Consider the following 22652-nt stretch of genomic DNA (forward strand, 5'->3'; position numbering starts at 1 on the left):
TTTAATCAATGGTCTAATTTCTTTGATTTTTATTTACTTTGCTTTAACACCATCTTTTTACCGACACCTTCCTAAAATAATTGTCCAACTCAATTTTTTCACGWTTTTCAGGAAATCCAAAAAACCTGAAATGAAAATTTAACATACAAGAATCCCACGCAWATTAAATCAGCTTAAATCAGACTCTTGACATAGGCCATCATCTTAAAGTGATAGAATCAAATCATTTGATCAACTGAGCGTGTAGATCAAGGCTATTCAACTGGCGGCCCGCGGGCCACATCCGGCCTACCCGTGACCAAAGTCTGGCCCACCAACTGGTTCATTCATCTCTTAAGCCCAAACTGCCGGTTTTCTACTTTAATTACTCTAAGTTGTTTTAGTTAAACATAGACATGTTTGGTATCTACAGAAACATCTGAATCTTGGCTAGAAGCTGTTAAAACTACAAGCAGTTGAAGATTAAACTATGAAAGTGAAAATAAAATTGGTTTAAAAATTTGGCAAGTCAGAGATGTCAAAATAWTATTTRTGTYAAATAGGAGGCATAATGTGTTCTTTTTGTTTTTGATATTGTTTAATTAWCAYTACTTTTATAGGGTTCTGTATGTTGTATTCATGATTAAATGCAGCAAAATAAACTATTTCAAAGGTAACAGATCTTTGTAATACTTGGTTTATYTACATAATGACTTTAATTGCTGGATGTTCGGTCCCTCAGCTGTTGRCCTGCAGTAACTGTGGCCCCTGGAGTGATTTAGTTGAATAGCCCTGGTGTAGATGGTTTTACCACAGGTGGCCAGCACAACGAGGAGATGATTTAGGATAAAAACATACATTTTTCCAAATYTTGACAATTATTTTAGGAAGATGAGGTTATAATCTAAACCAGAGGTTCCCAACTGGTTGCCTCACAGACTAACAGAAACAGGGAGTTCTGACCCTGACTACGAAAGGTTTCAGTACAAACATTGCTGATAAAACAACAAAAAAAGTTATAATGACAACACAAATATAATCAATTAATTGTCTCACACTGAAGCTCCAGCCCCAATTCTTTAGATTTGTTGATATAAAAAATGCACCAAACTGAACGACTGCCCWCACATTTTATAACTGCAAGTATCAAAAACACTGAATGAAACGACTAAAGCAATAACGTGTGGCTGGGTTATTTCAGGACAGGAGGAAAGCTATCTGTGATAATGATTACCGATCCAGCCGGGTTTGCAGGACGGCTTGACCGTGACGACAACCTGGGCRTCAGCCTGAGCGCGATTCTTCCCACAGTCGAAGGCGGTCACCCAGAAAGTGTGAACGCGCTGCCGCTTTGAATCCAAAGGCTCAGTGTTCTTAATGTTACCTAGGAGACAGAGCATTAAAAGAAACGGAGAACAWGACATAATGAGACAAACCGAAATAGAAGGTTAGTCAACAACAGCAACCTGGAATGATTGAAAACCCAACACAACTAAAAGCACACCTTCAGCAGCTCCACAAACGTATTAATGGAGCCACAACCGGGTTTAGTACTTAGTGTTCATAGGAGGGAAACAAGAAAAACAGAGTAAGATAAATAACTCTGAAAAACGAAAGGGTTTTCCTGTTTTTAAAGATAAAGATGAATAAACACAACAGTATCTGTGAAGGGCTGACAGCACCCAGAATGCCAGCTGATGAACAGCAGGCAGGAGGAGAAGATGCTTTGACAAGATGAGAAGGAAAAAACAAAGGGAGCGGTAGAAGCAGAAAAAAAACAACAACAAAGTAAACAGTCAACAAAAAGCAGACAGCATCTGAGGAACAAAAGGTCTCAGAGCTGCTGTCTGGATAAAACAGAAAGAAGCTTCTGCAGAGACCTTTCAGTTCTGGAAAATTCTGCAGAGTCATGTTGAAGCTGGGTCCATTTCAGCTGCTGTTACAAACAGGTCACAACTGATCTCCCAACAAGGAGTCCAGTGATTGTAAACATCCACTTATTTCCCCCCCAAAAATAAGTCAACAGCGAGCATATTAAACCAAACAGTGGTTGCAGAAGCAGAGCAAAAGTCCGCCCACACAAATTCTATTTTAACATCTTTATGTTTACCTGAGAGCAGTTTTAGTTCCCTGCAATTCTTTTAAAATTGTTCCCTAAACAGACATCAGTGTCTCAGCAGTGGCTGCTGCTGATTTTCATGTGCTTCGCATCACAGAGCGGAACCAAATTTAACAAACAAACATAAAATAAATACAAACATATTTGGTGAAAGGCATTTAAATGTGCTTGTTACTTGTTTGTTAGCACTGCAGTCTCTAATTTAAAAGTGCGACATAAAGCTCATCTCATCTCACCGTCGTTGTCAATAGCGAAGGGCACATTGGGAGTGATGATGTCATAGAAGCAGATCTGGCTGTACTGCGGGGAGCAGTCGGCATCCAGAGCCTCCACGCGTACAATCCGGTCAAACAGACGCCCCTCTGGGACTGAAGCCTCGTAGCGACGCTCGACAAACACGGGGGAGAACTCGTTGACGTCGTTTACACGAACGTGCACGGTGGCCCTGAGGGGAGGAGGAGTGGGAGGTCGAACACAAGCAGAGAGGCACAGATTATTGTAGCAACAGGAAGCTGTGACGGCTGAGTAGTTTGTACAGCACACAGAATGTGAAACCATTAAAAACCTCATTTTCAAACTGTGAGTAAAAAGATCTAACTTGTGGGATTTCTTGCTGTTGACTCCATCAGGTCCTTCGCCGCAGTCGTAGGCCTGGATGGTGAAGCTGTGCTCACGCTGGCTCTCGCAGTCCAGCGGCTCTTTGGACCGGACCAGACCCTCACCGGTGGAGCGGTCCAGAACCACGGCTTCGAACTGGACTGATCCTGAACCCAAGGGGCCATTGTGAACCCGAAAACCGCAGATTTCACCTGAGAGAGAGAGATATTGTGTGAGACAGCTGTAACATATTATTATACAAAAACACTCAATTTAAGAGGTAAAACTTTTAAAATTACTTTAGACTCGGATAATAAAAATCTTTTACAGCTTGGAGTTTTTTTCTTTTGCACTGATTATTGAAACACCTACTTTGACCTTTTTATTTATTTGAACAGCTTTAAACTGGCCTCCTTCCTTCTGACTAATGAGCCTCATTTCTCTTGGCTCTTTAAAGCGCTCCAAAGGGCTGGTTCAAACAGGCAATCATGTTTTCAACAGAAATATTAAGGTACTAAATACCTCTGTTGGAAAAACCCCTAAATAGACAGAAACTGAAAGAGAATTCAAGAAAACATTTTAGTTTAAATTGACCTTTTAGCCTTTCTAACATTCTTTGTGTGTTCAACTAATTAGTTTTTCTCTCTTTTTGTGTCACAATTAGCTTCCTGATAACTGTGACATGATTAGAAAATTGTTAACAAAAATAGAGAGAATGAACTTTAACTTCTTTTAAGATTTTTGGACTATAGGTAAAACCATTTAGCACCTGAATATCTCAGTGCCAGGTAACATGAGCAAAATGCTTTTATTTTTTTAGACTGTCCAACAGAAATAAAGCAAATCTTTTTGTCCTAAAAATTACGCTGTCTGAATGGCAACATATGCTGATCCCTGACCTGAAAACGCCGTTCAGTGTTGATGTTGACAAAGAAGCACAAGCTGTCCACAACATGTGCTCTAATGACCTCAATACAAGCTCAAATTCCAGTTTTAGAGCACAGATAAGAACCCAGATGGTCTTCATCCCATTCAGCCCAGAGGAAGCAGCGTCTTTGGTTTCCAAAAGGAATTTCAAACTATGATTCTGCAGACCTTTTACCTTAGACCAACGGATAAAAAGTTAGATTTTATAATTGTTATTTCAGTGTGAAGGTGCAATCCAGAAATTATTTTGCAATTTTTTTATGAAATAGCCGGGTTTTTAACAGATACAGTTCAAAGTAACACAATCATAATACAGCATATACTGTATAAAAAAACAATATTTGAATTTTGAATCATTTTACAAAGGTGCTGTAACAGTTTTAATTGTATTTATGCTTTATGTTTCCTAGATTTTACAAGTACAGCACTTTGTGGTTGTTGTGGTTGTTTTTAAAGAGCTTTATAAATAAAATAGTAGTAGTAGTTAAGTTGCTATCTTATTTTCCTTTAACGTAACAGATGTTTTAATTTATTTGCAAATGACTGAATTATGTTACATGATGCAAACTAAAAATAAGAAAATGTTGGCAAAATGAGTCACAATGTAAAATTGTACAATACTGAGTTGTTATTTCCATTTTTTTTATTTCAAAAGCTTTAACGTTTGCTGAAATGTAGCAATACAGTACATCATCTGGCTTAGCAACAAGAAAATGCTGGTGTCATTGGTGCCAAATGATGTCATTGGGAAATCCAGTTATATATTTAAAAAGAGGAATCTCTAAATCTTATAAAGGTGTTAAACTTTATACGGAAGGATTTCCAGGGGCGTTTGTTGCTTTTGATCGTAAAGCCTGGGAAAGAAGAGAACATGCGTTGTATCCCAGTTGAGTTTCAGATTGTAATGATATTTATGTGTGGCTTGTGATATGAATGTAGCCATCTTGTTAAGTTTGTTCTATGTGTGGAGTAGGGTTGGGCATAATCGTATCGTGTGCAATTATTCGTCAGAAAAACATTAATCGATTACTTTTTGGCACTTGACGTTTAATATGATTACTGCCACCAGGCAGACTGACAGGGGATTACTCCGGTCAGTCCGCTCGGTGCTCCTCTCCGCTTCAAATATGATGAACATTAAAAATAAAGTTCTGTAATTTATTTATCTATCAACACAATTGATGTATAGCCTGAAATCTGTAATTTTCACACAATTTGGAACAATTTTTTACAAAGAGCAAATCTTTCCCACTATTTGGTCATATGACTACGAAATAAGGGTGTCCAGGGACTCCAGGGGATTAATCGTCAAATTAATTGTTATCGGCTAAATACCGCAATTAATCGTGACTAATTTTTTTGCCAATACTGCCCAACCCTAGTGTGGAGTGTCTTAAAAATAAAAATAATCAAATCAGATCAATCAATCCAGAGAAAAATGGTCAGTTTCAAATGAAATTAAAAGGATTCTTAAGACATAAAACTTTGATGTAAAGGTAGATTAGGAGGATTGCTTTTTTAGGTATTTGATTGCTAGATGGTGTTTTTACAAACTCATTTTATCACAAATCTCAATTACAGCAAAGATCAATACATTCACATTTTCTGCACTGCAGCCTGTGTTCATTCCGACTCATTTTGCCAACTCAAATGTCTGCATTTAGGCAGTAGAAATACTAAATGTTACGTCTCAGCTCTAAAACTGTAAGAACCCGCTGTAATACTGATATCTGGACTTTATTTTATGTACCACTTGAACTCAAATGGTCTGTTACCATCAAAATTGAATAAGTGGGGGGAAGAAGACTGCAGAAGTACCTCAAATAAAAATCCTTGGAATAGCAGCTGATCTTTATCGGCTGACATAAGTCAAAGGTTCGTGTTCTAACAGGTAATTTCCTCTTCTTTCTTGACACGGGTTCAATATATACGAGGAAATCTTTGAGTAACTGAAGTAGATTTTTTTTTTTGTAATTTGACTGAACACGGTTATTTCCAGGACTCTGAGGGCAAACATGATCACCTTATTTCATCACACTGCACAGAGCACTGCTGATTGCTCCTGCAAAGTGAGGTTCAATTACACTATGACAGTCTAAAAATAGTGCACTCTGTGTCTGAACACATTTGCCTTTATATTTAGGTGGTCTTTAGGGAAATAGCTCCAGCCTCATTGCTGAAAAATGCATGCATTATTTACTATTAAAAGCCCGAGCGTGCAAAACAAACAGGAATAAACCTCCGAGTGGTCACATGACTGCAGCATCGCTCCGTCTGCAAAATAAAAGTTGGATGGTTTTCTGTCTCATTTGCGGAGACGAGCTTCAGTTTGAAATGACGAGCAAATGATTTGACCCATTTTATTTTTCTTTGTAGCAGCCAAAAAAAAAAAAAAAAAGACTTCAGCGCAAATAATTTTGAACATTGGGCTTTATAGCCCTCTTAGTGCTCATTGCAGTTACCAGCATAGTGAAGTGGGGCATCTTTGTCCAGGGCAAAAAGAGGGGGGTTGAGCAGGACGGTGTTGTCGTTCTCCATAACAATCCCCTGGTACTCTGTCTCGATCCATGGCTTGTGCTTATTGGCTGGATGGAACAGAGAGGAGACCGAAGAGGCTTTGGGTTAAACGGAGCAATTAGAAGGAAACCAAAGACTCTATTTTTAAACACTCAATTATGGTAGAGGACATGGTGGGAGTGTGTATGAGGGGAGGGGGAACAATGCACAAAACACGTCTGACCACAGTTTGATCATATTCAACCCTCTTTCCCTTTGCGTTGACCACCTTCCTTTGTTCATCTGAAGCAACATCCAGCAGCAGTGTAATTACATCCACTCTGTTTTCCCTCTGCTGCACAGAAACAGAAAAGTGTTGCTCATATCTAAAACTGGGCAGCTGAATAATGCAGCAAAAACAGCAAAGTCAGAGCCGAACGTCTGAGGTTTACTTTGAGTTTAACCCTTAATTGCAAGATAATTATCAATCCTCGTGCCGAATGTTCTGTGCTGAGTGATCAAAGGCCAAGTTAATGAGCCAGAAAGACGGCGATTTTACACACCAGCAATGAGCAAAAGCAAAAAAGGCAGCGTTGTGCTCCCTCCCTCTGGTGTCTCCAATCTCTTAACGCAAGAAGCTGCAGAGTTTGAAATCAGACAGGAGCGCAAGAATTCCTCTTTTTTTTTGTTTGTTTGTTTGTTTGGCAATCGCAGTGAATTTTCTAGAAAATCTGAGTGGAACTAATTCTTTGTGAGAGGAGAGTCAACAGAGGAGAAACGCTGCTGGTTCTAAATCTGATCAGACTTTTTTCAGCTCAAATGTGGAGCTGGGTGACATTTTTTAAGCTTAAAGCATCACAGCTTTTCACTTCCAATGCTGCTGAATTTAAAGATGTTTCTGTCACTGATAGAAGATATCTGTCTATCCATCACACGCAGCTTCTACTCTAAAATCTGTAGAGAAATTTAATATTGTATTTCAGCATCTATAGTTACTTCAAACTCTGTTTATTATGTGTCTTCTTTTAAAAACTGGGACAATATGTTTGCTGACAATAAATAAATATGTTCAGAGTTCTGACCTTTACTGAGTACATTATTANCACAACATGAAACACATCCTCTGGTATGTCGTGTCCATTTGCATATTATATAAATAATGATGGTGGGCCACCAGGACCAAAAAAATGCCCGGGCTGTTTTTTGGTCTAGCGTGACATCATATCACAGGAGATCCCACATGTTATTTTCAAGGTTTGACCAAAACATTTATAACTCCATACCCTGTCATCATCTTAGTATTAGATTTTAATTTAATAAAACATAACTTTTATTTAATTTCTAAGTAATACCCGCAGTGAGGTGCTATTAGTAAAGTTATTAAAATTAAAGTTCATCAACTGCTTTTATGCTTCCATCAAAAACATGGGAAGCTTCAGACAAAACAACAAACAGACTGAAGGTTTCAGCTTTTTGTATTTAATTACTTTTTTCAATGCTGACATTTTGTTTTGCAACTAAATCCTACCTGTCTCTCCACAGTGATGATGAAGAACTCCATGGAAAAGCACAAGATGTAGCCAGAGTGAAGGCCGTGCCAAATGGTCAGAAAGAGCAGCGTCGCCACATGAGACAAGGTCTTATTGCCCAGAAACTTCAGCCGCTTGAATACATGTCTGTAAACAAAAGGAAAAGTCAGAGTAATAAATCTCTTTATGGCCATGAATCTGGATAAAGCCGTCAGAAACGCTTAATGGATCAGCTCTCACAGTGGCGTGCACCAAAGTACCTGCGAGTTGTTGTTGCATAGCAACAGAGTCGCACTGGCACAACTCAACAACTTTATATTCTTATGGAAATATTCAGTTTTAGTGTTAAAATGTCTAATAGTTTGAGAACAAACAAGCCCTGCCTCTCCCTGTGGTGTCATATCAGCTCCGGATCTGCGGGTTGTAACATTACACAAAATTAATATTAAACTGAAAGTATTGTCAAAGATAAATTTGGATATCCAATTAATTTTCTTTCAAAATGATTCTTCACAACAGGATAATAATAATAATAATAATAATAGTAATTTTAAAAAGCCAATTTCTATTGAACAGTAGATAATCTGGTTTTGGATTTTAAAAGTTTCAACTGAAAAAATAAATAACATGTCTGTATTTAAAAATATTTGCCATATTTAAATAATCATTAGTTACAGAAACAAAAGAACAAGATCTGTTCTTTGTCCAACAATGAAAAACTTTACCTTTAAACTACAAACTGATCCCTCCATTCCCGACCATTTTTAACACTCTTTGATTCAGACATATTTTTATCTATCATGGAGAATTAGAGAGGTTAAGCATCCAGCTGTAACCACAGACATTCATCCACCTCCTCTGTTTCCACGGTCTTCTTCTGTGTTTCTTTTTTGGTCATTTATCTCGTGCCCTCTGTCCTCCCCCTTCCCGCCTTGCTTCTGTGTAGCATTAATCTGAGCATCAGGCCTGTGGATTACATTTGGGATTACAGATTGAGAGGCATCTCGTTCCATCTCTGTCTGTCCCCCCTGGCACAGCTCCTCTTTGTCACTCCCCAGCTCTCCCACCCGTCCACCCCTCCTCATCTGGACCCTTCACACTGACACGCACATATTGTATGAACACAAAAAGGCCCAGCATCTCACACTTTTCTCTTTTTCTTTTCTCCCTCGTGTCACCTGATCTCACATTCCTCTCTCCCTCCTTATCATTCTGCGTTTTTTTTTTTCTTTCAGCATGTCCTCTCCTGTCACGGCCCCATCTCCACTTACTCCTCTCATTTCCCTCTTCTTCCATCTACTTCAAACCTCGTGTCGTCCTCTTCTCCTGACACACTCTCCCTCCACTGTTCTCGTTTCATTCTCTCAGCATGATCACCATGAAAAATAATCACAATAACAAATCTGCCAAAGACAGGGGGGAAAGGGATCAGTTCTTCCAGAGTCAAACAAAGGGTGAAAAGGGCACATGCACATAGGGTTATGAGCAGGAAAATGTTTATGTATGTAGGTCTGAATGCACTGTTTATGCATGAGGAATTCAGGCTTTATGGCACAGGAATAACAATGAAGTCATCTGGTTCATTGCTTGAGCAAAAACAGCCAACGGCTGCACCTGAAAATCCTGACGGGGTCCGCGTGTTCCTATGGCAATGTAAACCATCATCTCAATACTTCACATTTACCAGTCAAAAAAAGGATGAGGAACTGACCTTTGTTGCCATTGGCAACCGAAGTCAAGCAAAGGAGGAGGAAGGAGAGAAAATTCATTCTGTCCATCTGAGGGAGGAAAGGAAAGAAAACAGAGGATGGGAGGTTACAGGGTGGGGTAAGGAAAGAGAGGGGGGGGGGGATACAGTTCATGCATCAACAACTGATCAGCAGTGGAGGAGAGTACAGTAACAAGACAGAAGCAGATCAGGCAGAACAGAGATGCTGCACAGAGGGTTTTATATTCATTGCAGTGCTTGTGCAAAGAAAACCACCAAATAAATAAAGTGCCATGGATGTAACCTCTGGAGGACTGCAAAACTAGACTCAGAGTTGCATGACTGAACCAGTAATCCATGAAGCATTGAACCTAGACATGCTTGCCCAGAATAGCCTGTGGAGCATACCTGCTCACCAGTGTGTGTGAGTAACATGTGCGGGTGTTTTACCATGATTAACCCATGACTGGGTTTTTATGTCACCATCCTCCTTATTTTCTTGTTTTTTTTTAAACCCACTTTTTAAAACAGCTGACATGACAGCAATCACGGAATATTCAGTCAAAAATAGAAAATTACACACAGCGTGTGAGTCCATCTGTGCAGACTGTCCAGGCTAAAAACACTCAGGTTCAGAAGTACAAACATGCTATGCGACAATTTGTAGCCGATTTTCCTCACAAGCTAGTAACGACACRCGCTACATAACGCACTTCGTGGCTAAATGAAGCAAAAAAATAATAATTTTACAGAAGAATTAGACCCACTGGTGGAGTCCGGGGAAGGAAAATGTCGCAGAAATTGGGAGGTTTTAATGTGACATTACCGTGTGCTGAGCGCGGTGATGCTCCCGGTTGTTGGTACCTGCTTCTACACTCGCAGCATCCGCCTCTCACGCCCCTGCCGCTCGGCTCGGCAAACCCCGGAGGGCTGAGCTCCAAAACCTCCAGGTGAAGAAGAAGAAGAAGAAGGGAGGCTCTGCTCCTGAAGCCCGAAAAAATGACGCGCAGCCGGGGGTTAGTAGAGTCAGGAAGGAGGTGTAATGTGGAACAAGGGGGGAAAAAAAGAAAAGAAAAAACGATGGGAATATTACGCTGACGTCCCCTCCCTCTCGGCGTTCCTTATCCCGCCCACACTGCGTCCTTCTTCGCTCTCAGTCCCCCTCCAGCAGACTGCTGCTCTGGCTGTTTCTGACTCCGACACAGCACTTCATCTCATCACGTTAGCYGTCAGCTCAGGGTTTGCTTATTGACTGGCACCCTCCTCTTCATCCTTCTTTTCCTCCTCCCTTTTTAAATTAATTTCCACATATTTCACACTGCTGCTGCGACTCGGTTCTTTCAACAAGATGACGTCATGTCAGTCACCCCCTCATATAAAAACAGTGGACACAAAACACAACARCATATTTGAAATCCAGCATTTTAATGAAAATTGCAAAACTGTATTTGAAAATCATCCCCGTCTCCCACATTTTCTTTTGTACATTTGCTAAGGGGTTAGAGGATAAAAGTAATCTCCGGAAATAGCAAGTCATCAATTAATAATAATCACAATGTCATAAATATGACAGAAATCTGGACCACTGCTACAGTGTGGTTTGTCCTCCTCAAGGGTGTGAAAGGATGGCCTCAAAATATCTACATCATATGAGATATAATGCAAACAGCTCATTATTTGTTTTTTTTTTTTTTATGATCTACTGTTTAAAACAGACGATCAAACCAACTTTTGTTTCAAATGAGACAATTTCTCAAGTCAAAGAATTAGCCTATGGCCTACAAAAACAGATCTGCATGTTTCACTTTCACATTTGTGCATTTCTGAGAGAAAATCAGACTTGAATCCAGACAAACGAACATAGAAGTGGTACAGACAGAGGACGATGTGGCAAGAGCAAACAATCAAAAACAAAATAGCAACGTCAATTAGGAAAGGCAGGAGAACAATGTAAATTTGTTTCATGAGATCTTATTCAAAAATTACAAAATGTTCTTATTCAAAAAGCTGTTAAAACTTTGTAAAAAATCAAGTCCTTTGTTGTGTAAAAAAAAGAGAAAGGAATTAAATCTAGAAGAAATGAACGGTAAAAACATTCATTAATTCAAGGCCATTTTGAGTCRGGTGTTAGTGTACAGTGTGTGATTTACAGTGCTTGTATAACCACTAGCAGCCGTTTACAAAGAAAACAAGACCCTGACTTCATATTGTTTAARTCGTTCKGCAGGAGAAAGAAAAAAAAAGAAGTGTGCACGTTGTATTATGACATATCAGGAAGTGTCTTATATGCTGGCACTGTGCTTAAACCTCTTGTTCAGGCTTAGTGTTGCTGCTGAATGTGGGTGTCAGACGTGGGACCAGAACAATGAAACAACAAAACACTAGATCCAAAAACAGACTCAGAACCTGTGACTCATAAGTGCAATCTCATGTCGACAGCATGTAAGTCTCTCAAGTCCCTCGTATCCCCAACTTAAAAAAAAAAAAAGAAAAAAGAAAAAGTGATAATGATCACTCAGAAGAAAATTGTCCCAAGTTGGCTCACAATTAACCCGTGCGGCACAATGGTAATGTCCTGTAAACATTTCTTCAAATGTTTATAAAACCACCCCTCCCACTTAAAAACACAAAAATATATATATATATTTTTTTTACATGAACATATATTCATATATTTATATATTACTAAAGGCCTTAAAACAGTTTGTGCTCTGTTCCTTGAACATCACAGTTCTCTTCAGAGGATATTGAGTCTCAGACGAACCTGAAAGAAAACAGACCTCTGAAGCCGTCGTTCGTCTCTGGCTTGACGTCAGCAGCAGGAAGGAGGAGAAGGAGGAGGAGACTGAAATGTGCCTACATACCATGTCAGGTTTTTAAAAACGGAGTTTTAGTCATGCTTTTTCTCGCTCCGGTCCTTCTTGGGAACCAGAGTCTTWCGGAGGAACGGCATGATTAAATATGCCACGAGGAAGAACACATGACCGCAGAAATAGACGGAAGAATACACCTGAAAAACAAAAAATATAAATAATTCCATCAGGTATGTTTGTCTATGTATACGAAACATCAAAAAATGTGAGTTGCTGCAGTCAATAAGTGGGCATTTCTAGGCGTGAGGGAGCAGTTTGTCAAAACATGATTGGTCTGTTTGACTTATGTAGGAGGAGTTTCTTAAAAACATGATTGGTTGAGATGAGTGTGAATATTGACATTTATCATAACTCAAGACAGAAAGGCGCTGGTTGCACCAAATTTTAAAATCAATAAAGAACTTCCRTCTATGTTCAAAACTCTGCCAATCTGAGTTTGGACAAACTCTGCTCACACACAAAGACACTCCCCCTATGTAATGCAGAGACCCCTGCTTAGAAAATGTCCCTTCACGGTCCAATATGCCTTTTAATAACACTGTTTTCCCTAACTTTCCAAAAGAAATACCCAGAAAGAGTTCTGTGGAACAGCAGCAATTTTCTTTCCAATGAATAACCTTTTGGCACAGCATGGGCTCTGACTTAAAAAAATTATAAATGCAGGATCCTCTGGCAAATACTGTTCAGCATTGCTTAATTATTGCTGCAAAACATTGCTACACCACAGAGGAAAGCTAAGCGTGGCCTAATCTAATTGTTGTAAGCAGATTACTTACACTACTTTAATGCAAAAGCCTCAGGATAGAAAACCCCCTGAGCTGGGTTCTGGCAATGCTGCAACCCTAAAAGGTTACCTGGAGCCTCAGAACCTAGCTTTTAGTGGTCGTAAGAACAAACTAAGAATTAAGATTGTGTGAGGCGTTGCTTTATCTGCTGTTAAGTGAAAAATGAGACTGCATGTAATAAATTCCTTGAAATACAACCTGAACCCTTTTTGTTCTTATTTACGGTGCACTTATGAATTTAAATTACCATTTTGCAATTGGGACTCTTAACAGTTCCCAAAACTGTCTGAATAATAAAAAAAGTGAAAAGACAAAAAAAGGTCTTCTGACTGGTGTGGTTTCAGGAGATTTGTGTGTTTACCTTGAGCCATTTGTCATAGGCGAAGAGGCAGAATGGCACCAGAGGATAGCCCATGAAGAGCCAGTGGATAAACTGCTGAACTACATAWATGAGGGGGTAGAGATGGCTGTTGGCCAGTTTTGTCAGCAGAGGACTGTCCCGGACCAGAGCCTGGACCTGTCACACAGACACATGCACAGAATACATAAACGGTAGTTTAAAAAATGCAGCAGAACCGACAGATTCTGAGCTCCAACAAAGTAAGAAAGAGCTTTAAGATCTTGCCAGTAACTATTTGGAGCGTAATATCTAATTTTATTTATTTACTTTTAATCTTATCGATACAAGAGAGACTTGTAACACAAACAAATAACACCATTTACACAAAAATCATCAAATATTATGTTGACATTTAAAAGAGAGCAAAGTTAAACAAACCTAATCTAGAAACAAACACAAGCTTGAAATCATGATTTTTCCATTTTCTTTAAAATATGTGTATAAACCAGTGGCCATTTGCAAACAAAAATGGCTGCGACTCAGCCTGTTTTACAGATATTGAGATGAAATTTGATGTGGTAGTAGCTGAGAGTTAGTAACAGGTACTCCAGCACAGAGGTCTTCAGCCCTGTTCTTCACGACTCACTGTCCTGCATGTTTAAGCAGTTTCCTTGCTTCGACACACCTGCTTCAAATAATTCAATTACCTACTTAGAATGTCATCAAGTTTATCAGAAGCCTGTCAATCAATCATTCATTTCAGTCAGGTGTGTTGAAGCAGGTACACAACTACAACATGCAGGATAGTGGGTCATGAGGAACAGGACTGAGGACCTCTGACCCTCAGTCTTGGTCCTTTAGGGCCCGGTGTCAAACTCCAGTCCTTGAGGGACTGTTATCCAGCGTGTTTTCATGTTTCCCTGCTCAAACACACCTGATTTAAATGAATGGATGATTAACAGGCTTCTACAGAATTTGAAGAGGTAATTGATTCACTGAATCAGGTGTGAGGAAAACATGCATGATAGCGGCCCTTGAGGACCTAAATTTGACACCCCCTGATCAAAGCATGCTTTAGTTATTTCCCCATCATGCCTTCAAGTTCTGCAGAAGCTTGTTACTCATTCATTAAAATGAAGTGTGTCAAAGCAAAGAAACATCTCGAATTTGAGATGTTTCCTCTAGTCTAAAGATTATTTTTAAATAAAGTTTTCTTTGAGACTTTTCTCTGCTTTGACACATATTTGAATAAATGAGTGATTAACAGGCTTCTGCAGAGCATGAAGACCTGCTGAAGAGCAGAAGTACAACTAAAACATGCAAGACAGTGGACATTGAGGACCAGGACTGGGCACCAGGGCTGGACTGACCATCTGGCGTACCGGGCAATGCACAGTGGGCCGACGCTCATTTATGGGCAGGCCCGGGTCTGTCAGAAACCAAAAAAATATATTATAAACAAGTTTTTCCATCGCAACGGCCCATTTGTTGATTTTCATGATCGTCATTGAGATAAGCCAATGAAATCTCTCAGCACTCCTCGGCCGGCCCGGCAAGACCCTCCCCTTTTCAACCAAAGTTATAAATCCTGCCAGAAGCTGCTGCCTGTCCGGAGGTGGAAAGTAGGAAGCTGTGGACWAAGCTTGTCGAGAAACTGGGGGAAATATGCAGAAAGGTCCCCAAGTGGACTCAGCAAAATGTGCAAAAATGAGCAACATATTTCCCTCAAYAAGCCACAAAAATATCTAAACGACCGGCCGTATACTGTATATGTTAAATAAAACCGGTGGGGGGGGTTTGGGTGCGAGCGGACATGTCCCGGGCCGGCTCGTCAGCTATAGCTAAACCTGCACCATTCAAGCTGAATTAAAAATAATAGTATAAACTCCTGGACCTTCTGGACACGTTTAAGAGACTCTTGCTTCAAGCTGCTGCTAACTGGAGCTTCTCTACCTGCACAGCCTCACCTGGTGAGTAAAAAAAACATATTGTATCATTGTTCTGCATATAAAAAAATAGTGTGAATGGTTTAATTAAGGCTTTGTTTGTGAAAACTAGTAACAAACAGTGTATCTCTGTCAGTAGGTAGATCCATATATCAGCTAATTATTCTCTCCATGGTGTCCAAGTTCTGTTTGAAATGATCAGCTTGTTGAACGGTTTGAACATGAATATTTTTATTAACAGTCCGATTGAATCAGCAGCTGTATAAATGTGGTTCAGTTGTTCAGGTTCATTTATGGTTCTGATGTTTACTAAAATGAACACTTTTGTTTTTTACTGAAACATAACTGCAGCTTCTGAAGGTAAAATCTGAAAAAAGTTGGTCTGTGAGTGTGTTCATGTTTTACAGCAGATTTTTATATTTTTTATGCTGAAAAATAAGAAATAAATAAATAGGTTTGGGTCAAATGAAATAATTTTACCTGAAATTAGAATCCATGGGTTTTGTTTATTATACTAAATGTTAAATAAAATAGGCTATAAAACCCTAAATAAACACTGTAGTATATAAAATTTAAAAATGAAACCTTTAAATGTGAATCAGAGCTCTACATTTGACTTTTAGGAAGGTGGAAGTTTTAGTTTAGTGTCATTTGATGATCTGTTAGTTTAAAATCTTACAGCAGCAGGTAGAACTATGATGACACATAAATACTGTTTCAGTCACATTGTAATATTTTTAGTCTCACCAGGTAAAGAAAGAGACTGACAGTAACTGCGTTCAGTCTCTCTTACCATGGTGACCTAACCAGATCTAAAGAAATCCTTCTTTGTGACTCTGAAAACTTTAAGTTTAGCAGTGGCCTGATCTGTTCTCTACAGTAGTCTCTGTGGTGATCCACTGGTATCAGAACCTCATGAACATTAAAGTCTCTGAGTGGAAGAAGAGCTCATCAGGTTTTTAACATGGTTACTCTCTTCCTTGTAGGCTGCTGCACTTTAACTTGTGAARCACAACATGAAACACATCCTCTGGTATGTCGTGTCCATTTGCATATTATATAAATAATGATGGTGGGCCACCAGGACCAAAAAAATGCCCGGGCTGTTTTTTGGTCTAGCGTGACATCATATCACAGGAGATCCCACATGTTATTTTCAAGGTTTGACCAAAACATTTATAACTCCATACCCTGTCATCATCTTAGTATTAGATTTTAATTTAATAAAACATAACTTTTATTTAATTTCTAAGTAATACCCGCAGTGAGGTGCTATTAGTAAAGTTATTAAAATTAAAGTTCATCAACTGCTTTTATGCTTCCATCAAAAACATGGGAAGCTTCAGACAAAACAACAAACAGACTGAAGGTTTCAGCTTTTTGTATTTAATTACTTTTTTCAATGCTGACATTTTGTTTTGCAACTAAATCCTACCTGTCTCTCCACAGTGATGATGAAGAACTCCATGGAAAAGCACAAGATGTAGCCAGAGTGAAGGCCGTGCCAAATGGTCAGAAAGAGCAGCGTCGCCACATGAGACAAGGTCTTATTGCCCAGAAACTTCAGCCGCTTGAATACATGTCTGTAAACAAAAGGAAAAGTCAGAGTAATAAATCTCTTTATGGCCATGAATCTGGATAAAGCCGTCAGAAACGCTTAATGGATCAGCTCTCACAGTGGCGTGCACCAAAGTACCTGCGAGTTGTTGTTGCATAGCAACAGAGTCGCACTGGCACAACTCAACAACTTTATATTCTTATGGAAATATTCAGTTTTAGTGTTAAAATGTCTAATAGTTTGAGAACAAACAAGCCCTGCCTCTCCCTGTGGTGTCATATCAGCTCCGGATCTGCGGGTTGTAACATTACACAAAATTAATATTAAACTGAAAGTATTGTCAAAGATAAATTTGGATATCCAATTAATTTTCTTTCAAAATGATTCTTCACAACAGGATAATAATAATAATAATAATAATANCAACAGGATAATAATAATAATAATAATAATAATATGACAGCATTTATACAAAATACTGTAAAATTAACACACTGACTGCCAGAGGACTGACAAAATAGGTGGAGAATTTAGAGGAACCTACAGTCCATCACCACAGAAATTGATTGACCCATAAACACTCCCACATCTGCGTCAGAAACATTTAYTTTCTGTCCCTTTTCTAATTGTTGCCATGATTTACAGTAAAGACCCAGCTGCTCATCRGACTCATTCCAGTTCACTGACATTCAAAGAGCTGCTTTCTTTTCACCATTTATACTTCAATTTGTGCATTTAGAGGGACAAATTATAGGTGGCGGCCCTCGTGAGCACATTTCCAGCTGGAACTTGATTTATAAAAGATAACTAATGATGTGAGAGATTTTATAAATATAATTAAGATTTTTTTCTTTTTATTATTAATCAATAAGCTCAAGGTCTGGGAGGAGTCTCTGAAAAGGAAAACTGTAGCCTTCTTCAAATGAATAAAAGAAAAAAATTCACACATCGTTTCCTTTTAAGTTCTACTGACTTTTTATGTTTAATGCATATAATCTTTTTCTTTTTTATCACTTTAAAATTAAAGAATTATCTTATGTATACTGCAAACTCAGCTCTTAATATTTATGTACAAGTAATTTACTAAAAACACAGACTAATTAGCATTTTATTTTGTTGTTTTCGAAGTCAGTTAAAGATTTTGTTAAATTTTGATGCAGCTTTTTTTTTTACTAATTCGATATTTTGTATAAACAAAAGCTGATTTGTTACAGCTCACTGAAACAAATGTTTAATTTCTTGCAAAAAGTGAATTTCTTAAAAGAAACTGTCTAATGACCTGTGGCCCCCAAGTGACCGCCTCAGTAAAACATTTCTGGAAGGCTACCAACAAATGTATCCATGTTTGTTTATGTTACTTTGAAATATAACAAACCTTTACTTCTGAGAAGCTACGATCAATACTATCAATACAATCTAACAAGTCATTTCCTGATCCAGTTAAATGAAAACCAGTTCTCCRGGAACTGCCTGAACATGTGTTGTGACCTCCTAAAGTGGTGCAACTATTATTAGGCGTTCTATTGTAGGTTAAATAATTAGATCCTCCATGTGTCAGAGTCTGTATTGCATTTACTAAAAGACATGAAAGTTGTACAGTATAATCCCAGTCATCAGTGCAGAGTTTAATGACTGTATCAATTACATTTAAAACAGCCAATTTTCATTTCTGTTTCAGAGCCAACCTCCTCCTCCTCCTCTGCTTTCTGCATCTGAAGCAGTTTGAGGAGTGGAAAGTGAAGGAGTAAGCACAAATCGTTAATGCATTCAACGGAAATGGACCATGTAATAAACTGTGAGCTTGATAAATAAATTGCTTTGTTCACCATGATCTTCATCAAACTGAGTCACGTTTCTGAAAAGATCTCAAGTGTGAAGATTCAGCCAGAAAACTCTCAGCGATTACTTTTCAAACACTCCCAGTGTGTCCAACTTAATCCTTTCTAATGTTAAAGCAAAGTATAGATGAAGGTTTCTGCTGTGAAGGACTGCAATGCATCACTGAATAAAGTCTTTCCCTTTTGCTAACCAGTTATCTCAGTGAATGTTTAACTTTTACAGCTCTGCTCTGACTGCGAGCGGAGGAACACCACAGATTTGACTGGACACTGACCGAGCAGCCCAGGCGTTCGTGTTGATGTTGAAAGAGGCGATTGTTCCTCCAAAAAGTGGCGTTGTCTCAAAGAGCCACACCTTCATGTTGGCGCAGGCGTCCCACTGGTGCTTACCGTCCACGACTCCATTGTACCCCAGCCCAGTCAATATACATACACCCTCCTGTAAGGAAAACACAGGGGGTTTTATTCATGTAGGAGAAACAAAAACACACAAAGTAGGTTWAAAAAAAACACTGAAATTGACAGAAAAGACTTGACTTAAAAAAAAGAAAAGAAATTTGAAGAATAAAAGTTACAGAAGATTCCAAATATTCACATATTAATGAAATCATGCACATCAGCCGCTGCTTTCATAAAGAATAAAATCATCTTATGCTGAGAAGGTACAGGGTTTTCAGGTCAAACCTCACACATTAYATTATCATAGTGCTCAAAGTAAGTGTTAAGGATGACTCTCAGCTACTGCCACACCTAACTTTAGCTTCATTTCTGCACATCTGACTTTGTTATAGAAATTTTTAAACTGACTAAAGGTGGCGGCCATCCTAATTCGAGTTGACTCTAAATGTTAYTGAGTTTTAGATGTACAGCTACTGATCGACTGTCCAGTGGTTCATGAGATATTTTGCTAACAGGGATGACAATAATAGTTAACTCCAAAGTTTTAGTCCTTAGAATCTKAGTTGGGGTTAATGCTCAGCCAATAAATGACAGAGCTAGAAAGGTTTTTGCATTTCCTAAAATCAGTTGTCTGTGGCGGCCATCTTGAATCGGACAGACTCCAAAAGTTACGTACGTTCAATGGAGTTCCATTAAAATTCATCAGACAGGTTGGTAACATACAAAAGCAAAGATATCACCATCCACATTCCAATTATTSCATAAACAAGAACTAGTTTCATGTTTTTTGAAGCACATCATGTGTATGAAAGAGAGAAGCAGTTAAGTGTTAAGAGCACATGGATTCTGTGCAGAAGTGTTGTGTAGAAAAGTGTCTGATTGCACCATGATGTCAGGTCAACCTGTCCTTTCCTCTGACACAGCTTTCAGCCTCTGACTGAGGTTGGCACCCTCGTGAGMCAAATGTTTTGAGGGATAAAAACATCTTAGTTTCTTAAGGATGACCTATTCTGTTCTTTACTGTACACGTTTCGGAGAAATTCATTTCTAAAAATCACGCAGCTGAGTGTTTCTTATCCAAATTATTTTAATGTGATAATTTCATTTTCAGAAATTGAACACTTTTGTATAAATCATTATTTTTAAACTAAAAATAAACATAAAATAAAAAAATGTTTTTCCCCCACAGTACAATATAAAGTAGGTATATTTATTGAATCTATGACAAAATCACTAAACATCCATCTAGTTGAAGCAGTTTTCTGCTCTGTTAATATTCCACAATTATGTGCTCAAAGATTTAAGGCTGTTAACATGTAACACATTTCACTCTAAAAAAGATACAGCATCCTAAAAGTAGGATTGTTCCTCCACAATGTTTCATTGCAAAACAGTTAGTTTTTTGGCACAAAAGCTGTTTCTCAAAGACCTGAACGTTGGTTTCTTCAGTCGAAAAAATAAAGTATTTTTACAATAATCTAAAAAAAAAAAAGTTTTCAAAAACTTTACTCTTTTTGCTTTGTCTTTCTTTCAGAAGTGGAGTCATCTTTGACCTTTGGYACTTCTTGGTTTAGACTGAAGCATATTATTTGAGCTGAAGCCAAGTCCAATATTTCCTGCAGGTCAAGCCTGAAGCTTTCTAGTCTCTTTTTACTTTCTGCACCAATTTTCTGAGATTTTTCTTTTCGAGTTCCTCCTCAGCATTACGTCCTGCAGRTATCTTTAGCTTCATGGGAGTAGAACTTTATTCTCATCCAACCAAATTTAAAAATATTTCAAACTTTTTGGTGATTGTCTTGTAGTTAATTTGTAAATTACACCCACCTTTTTACCAGTATTTACTGAACACTGCAGTTTCTGTACCATTTTCTTTTCCTCAAAGCTGTTCAAAGCTTTTGTAGTTATTCAGTTAATGCTACAGAAAGTTATTAGCATTTATTATCGCCTGCAGCTGAAAGGCAAAGGTCGACAATATTGTTTTTGCCCATGTCTGTCTGTCTGTCTGTCTGTATGTGTGTATGTGTGTGGGGTGGGGGTGTTGTGTGTATGTGTATATGTATTACCAAAACAACTCATGAACCACTGAACAAACTGGATCAACGTCTACAACTGATTAACTTTAGGAGTCAATTCTATTCAAGATGGCCGCCGCTGCTCATAACTCCATTATAGATACAAAGCTATAATTTCCTGGGTAGTATTAGCTGAGAGTCATCCTCAACACATCCTCTGAGCATGAAATCTGACATCAGAGTGGAATGAATTTTTGTTTTTAAACTAAAGCAGCTCCATCATTTCTCTACACAAAATTGTCTTAGTCCAATTCTGAAATAAAAGGCGTCAATGTCCATTCTGTCAATGAACGTTAGGCCTTTTAAGCAAATAATAAAACAAGTGTCTACTTACGGCTATAACCCAACAGCTGACATATTTATACAAAATAACTTTTCCCCAAAGCAGAATAAAGACACAGCGATACCAGAAGGGTTGAGCCTGCAGAGAGGGGAACAGTTAGCCTTTTTTAGAACAAATAAATACAAATTAAAACTCCTCAGTCTCGTCGACAGGCTGGCAGAGATTATTTTCACATCGTGTTCTTATTCGCACCTCATACTCATCTGTTAAATAGTAGCTGTCTGGGTAAGAAGGACTAAATATTGCATATATCGCCAGGCAGAGAAAACCCAGAGAGAACCTCTTCATGGCTGGGAGAAGACTGAAACAGAAATGAAAAGATAAAGAATGAAAGAAGAGAAATGTTAACTGGAAGGTCCGAGACACTGGAAGGTCACTTTGTCTTTTTTAAACACAGATCTAATTAAGATTGTGTCTGAACTCATTTTTCTCTTTGTCACTCATGTTTTTTTTTTTTAATTTCACCTGTTTGGAGGCTTTCCAGGGCAGTCTGTGAGCTCCCTGCCCACCAGCCTCTGGTAGCTGCGCAGCGTGAACTGGGGACCCACCAGGAAGCCGCCGTAAAAGTAGGAGAAGCCGAAAACCTCGAGTAGCGAAGGCACAGAAGGCAGGGCGCCAATTTTCTGCTCTGCGCTCAGCTGGGACTGGATTTTAAAGATACAGGGGGAAAGGAAATAAGAGAACAAAACATAGTACATTTTAAAAGCATGCAAATAAAGTCTATGAGAGTAGAAATTACTTGTAGGCTWTGCAGATGAAACAACTGTATACTACGCTATAACTCAACATTCATTTCATATTAATTAGAACTAGAAAATTTGTATATTATGAGAAAATGCAAGCATTAAGCATGAATGCKTAATACTGATAGATTTCAGTAGAAAATACAAGATGTACAAAAATTTGCAATTTGTAAAATAGTCAAAAYAGCTGAAAATAGCAGAAAAGTAGCTGAAAAAGCTGAATCTAGAACAAAGAAGCAGACAGAGCACATTTGCTGAATAAAGCAGCTAAATGTCCTGATGCATCTCAGTAATCCAAGTTAAAAGCCAGTATCACTCCACCCCCTGTTAACAACAAGTGTTAATTAGGTGTCAACGATAGCCATGTGATGTGAGTATCAGTCACATGGAGGCAGGGCTT

General features: G+C 38.5%; 2 protein-coding genes across 7 annotated transcripts in view; both read right to left on the reverse strand.

The window, feature by feature from the left end:
* Nucleotides 1–10617, reverse strand: part of clstn3 (calsyntenin 3) — a 39893-nt gene extending 29276 nt beyond the window's left edge. For 2 of the 4 annotated variants that reach the window (XM_014013461.1, XM_014013460.1), the window contains exons 1-6: nt 10182–10617; nt 9359–9425; nt 6085–6207; nt 2697–2907; nt 2335–2543; nt 1214–1363 (exon numbers count right to left, since the gene is read on the reverse strand). In XM_014013461.1, coding sequence (XP_013868915.1) covers nt 1214–1363; nt 2335–2543; nt 2697–2907; nt 6085–6207; nt 9359–9425 — 760 coding nt within the window. In that variant the 5' untranslated portion in view covers nt 10182–10617. The remainder of the gene's footprint in view (nt 1–1213; nt 1364–2334; nt 2544–2696; nt 2908–6084; nt 6208–9358; nt 9426–10181) is intronic. The other 2 variants (XM_014013463.1, XM_014013462.1) reach the window with 1 other exon arrangement.
* Nucleotides 10618–10761: 144 nt separating this feature from the next.
* Nucleotides 10762–22652, reverse strand: part of lpcat3 (lysophosphatidylcholine acyltransferase 3) — a 21945-nt gene continuing 10054 nt past the window's right edge. For 2 of the 3 annotated variants that reach the window (XM_014013469.1, XM_014013466.1), the window contains exons 6-12: nt 21975–22153; nt 21702–21810; nt 21501–21587; nt 18971–19134; nt 16735–16882; nt 13375–13530; nt 10762–12365 (exon numbers count right to left, since the gene is read on the reverse strand). In XM_014013469.1, coding sequence (XP_013868923.1) covers nt 12246–12365; nt 13375–13530; nt 16735–16882; nt 18971–19134; nt 21501–21587; nt 21702–21810; nt 21975–22153 — 963 coding nt within the window. In that variant the 3' untranslated portion in view covers nt 10762–12245. The remainder of the gene's footprint in view (nt 12366–13374; nt 13531–16734; nt 16883–18970; nt 19135–21500; nt 21588–21701; nt 21811–21974; nt 22154–22652) is intronic. The other variant, XM_014013467.1, reaches the window with a different exon arrangement.

Source organism: Austrofundulus limnaeus, unplaced genomic scaffold (assembly GCF_001266775.1).
Source record: "Austrofundulus limnaeus strain Quisiro unplaced genomic scaffold, Austrofundulus_limnaeus-1.0 Scaffold101, whole genome shotgun sequence".
NCBI lineage: Eukaryota > Metazoa > Chordata > Actinopteri > Cyprinodontiformes > Rivulidae > Austrofundulus > Austrofundulus limnaeus.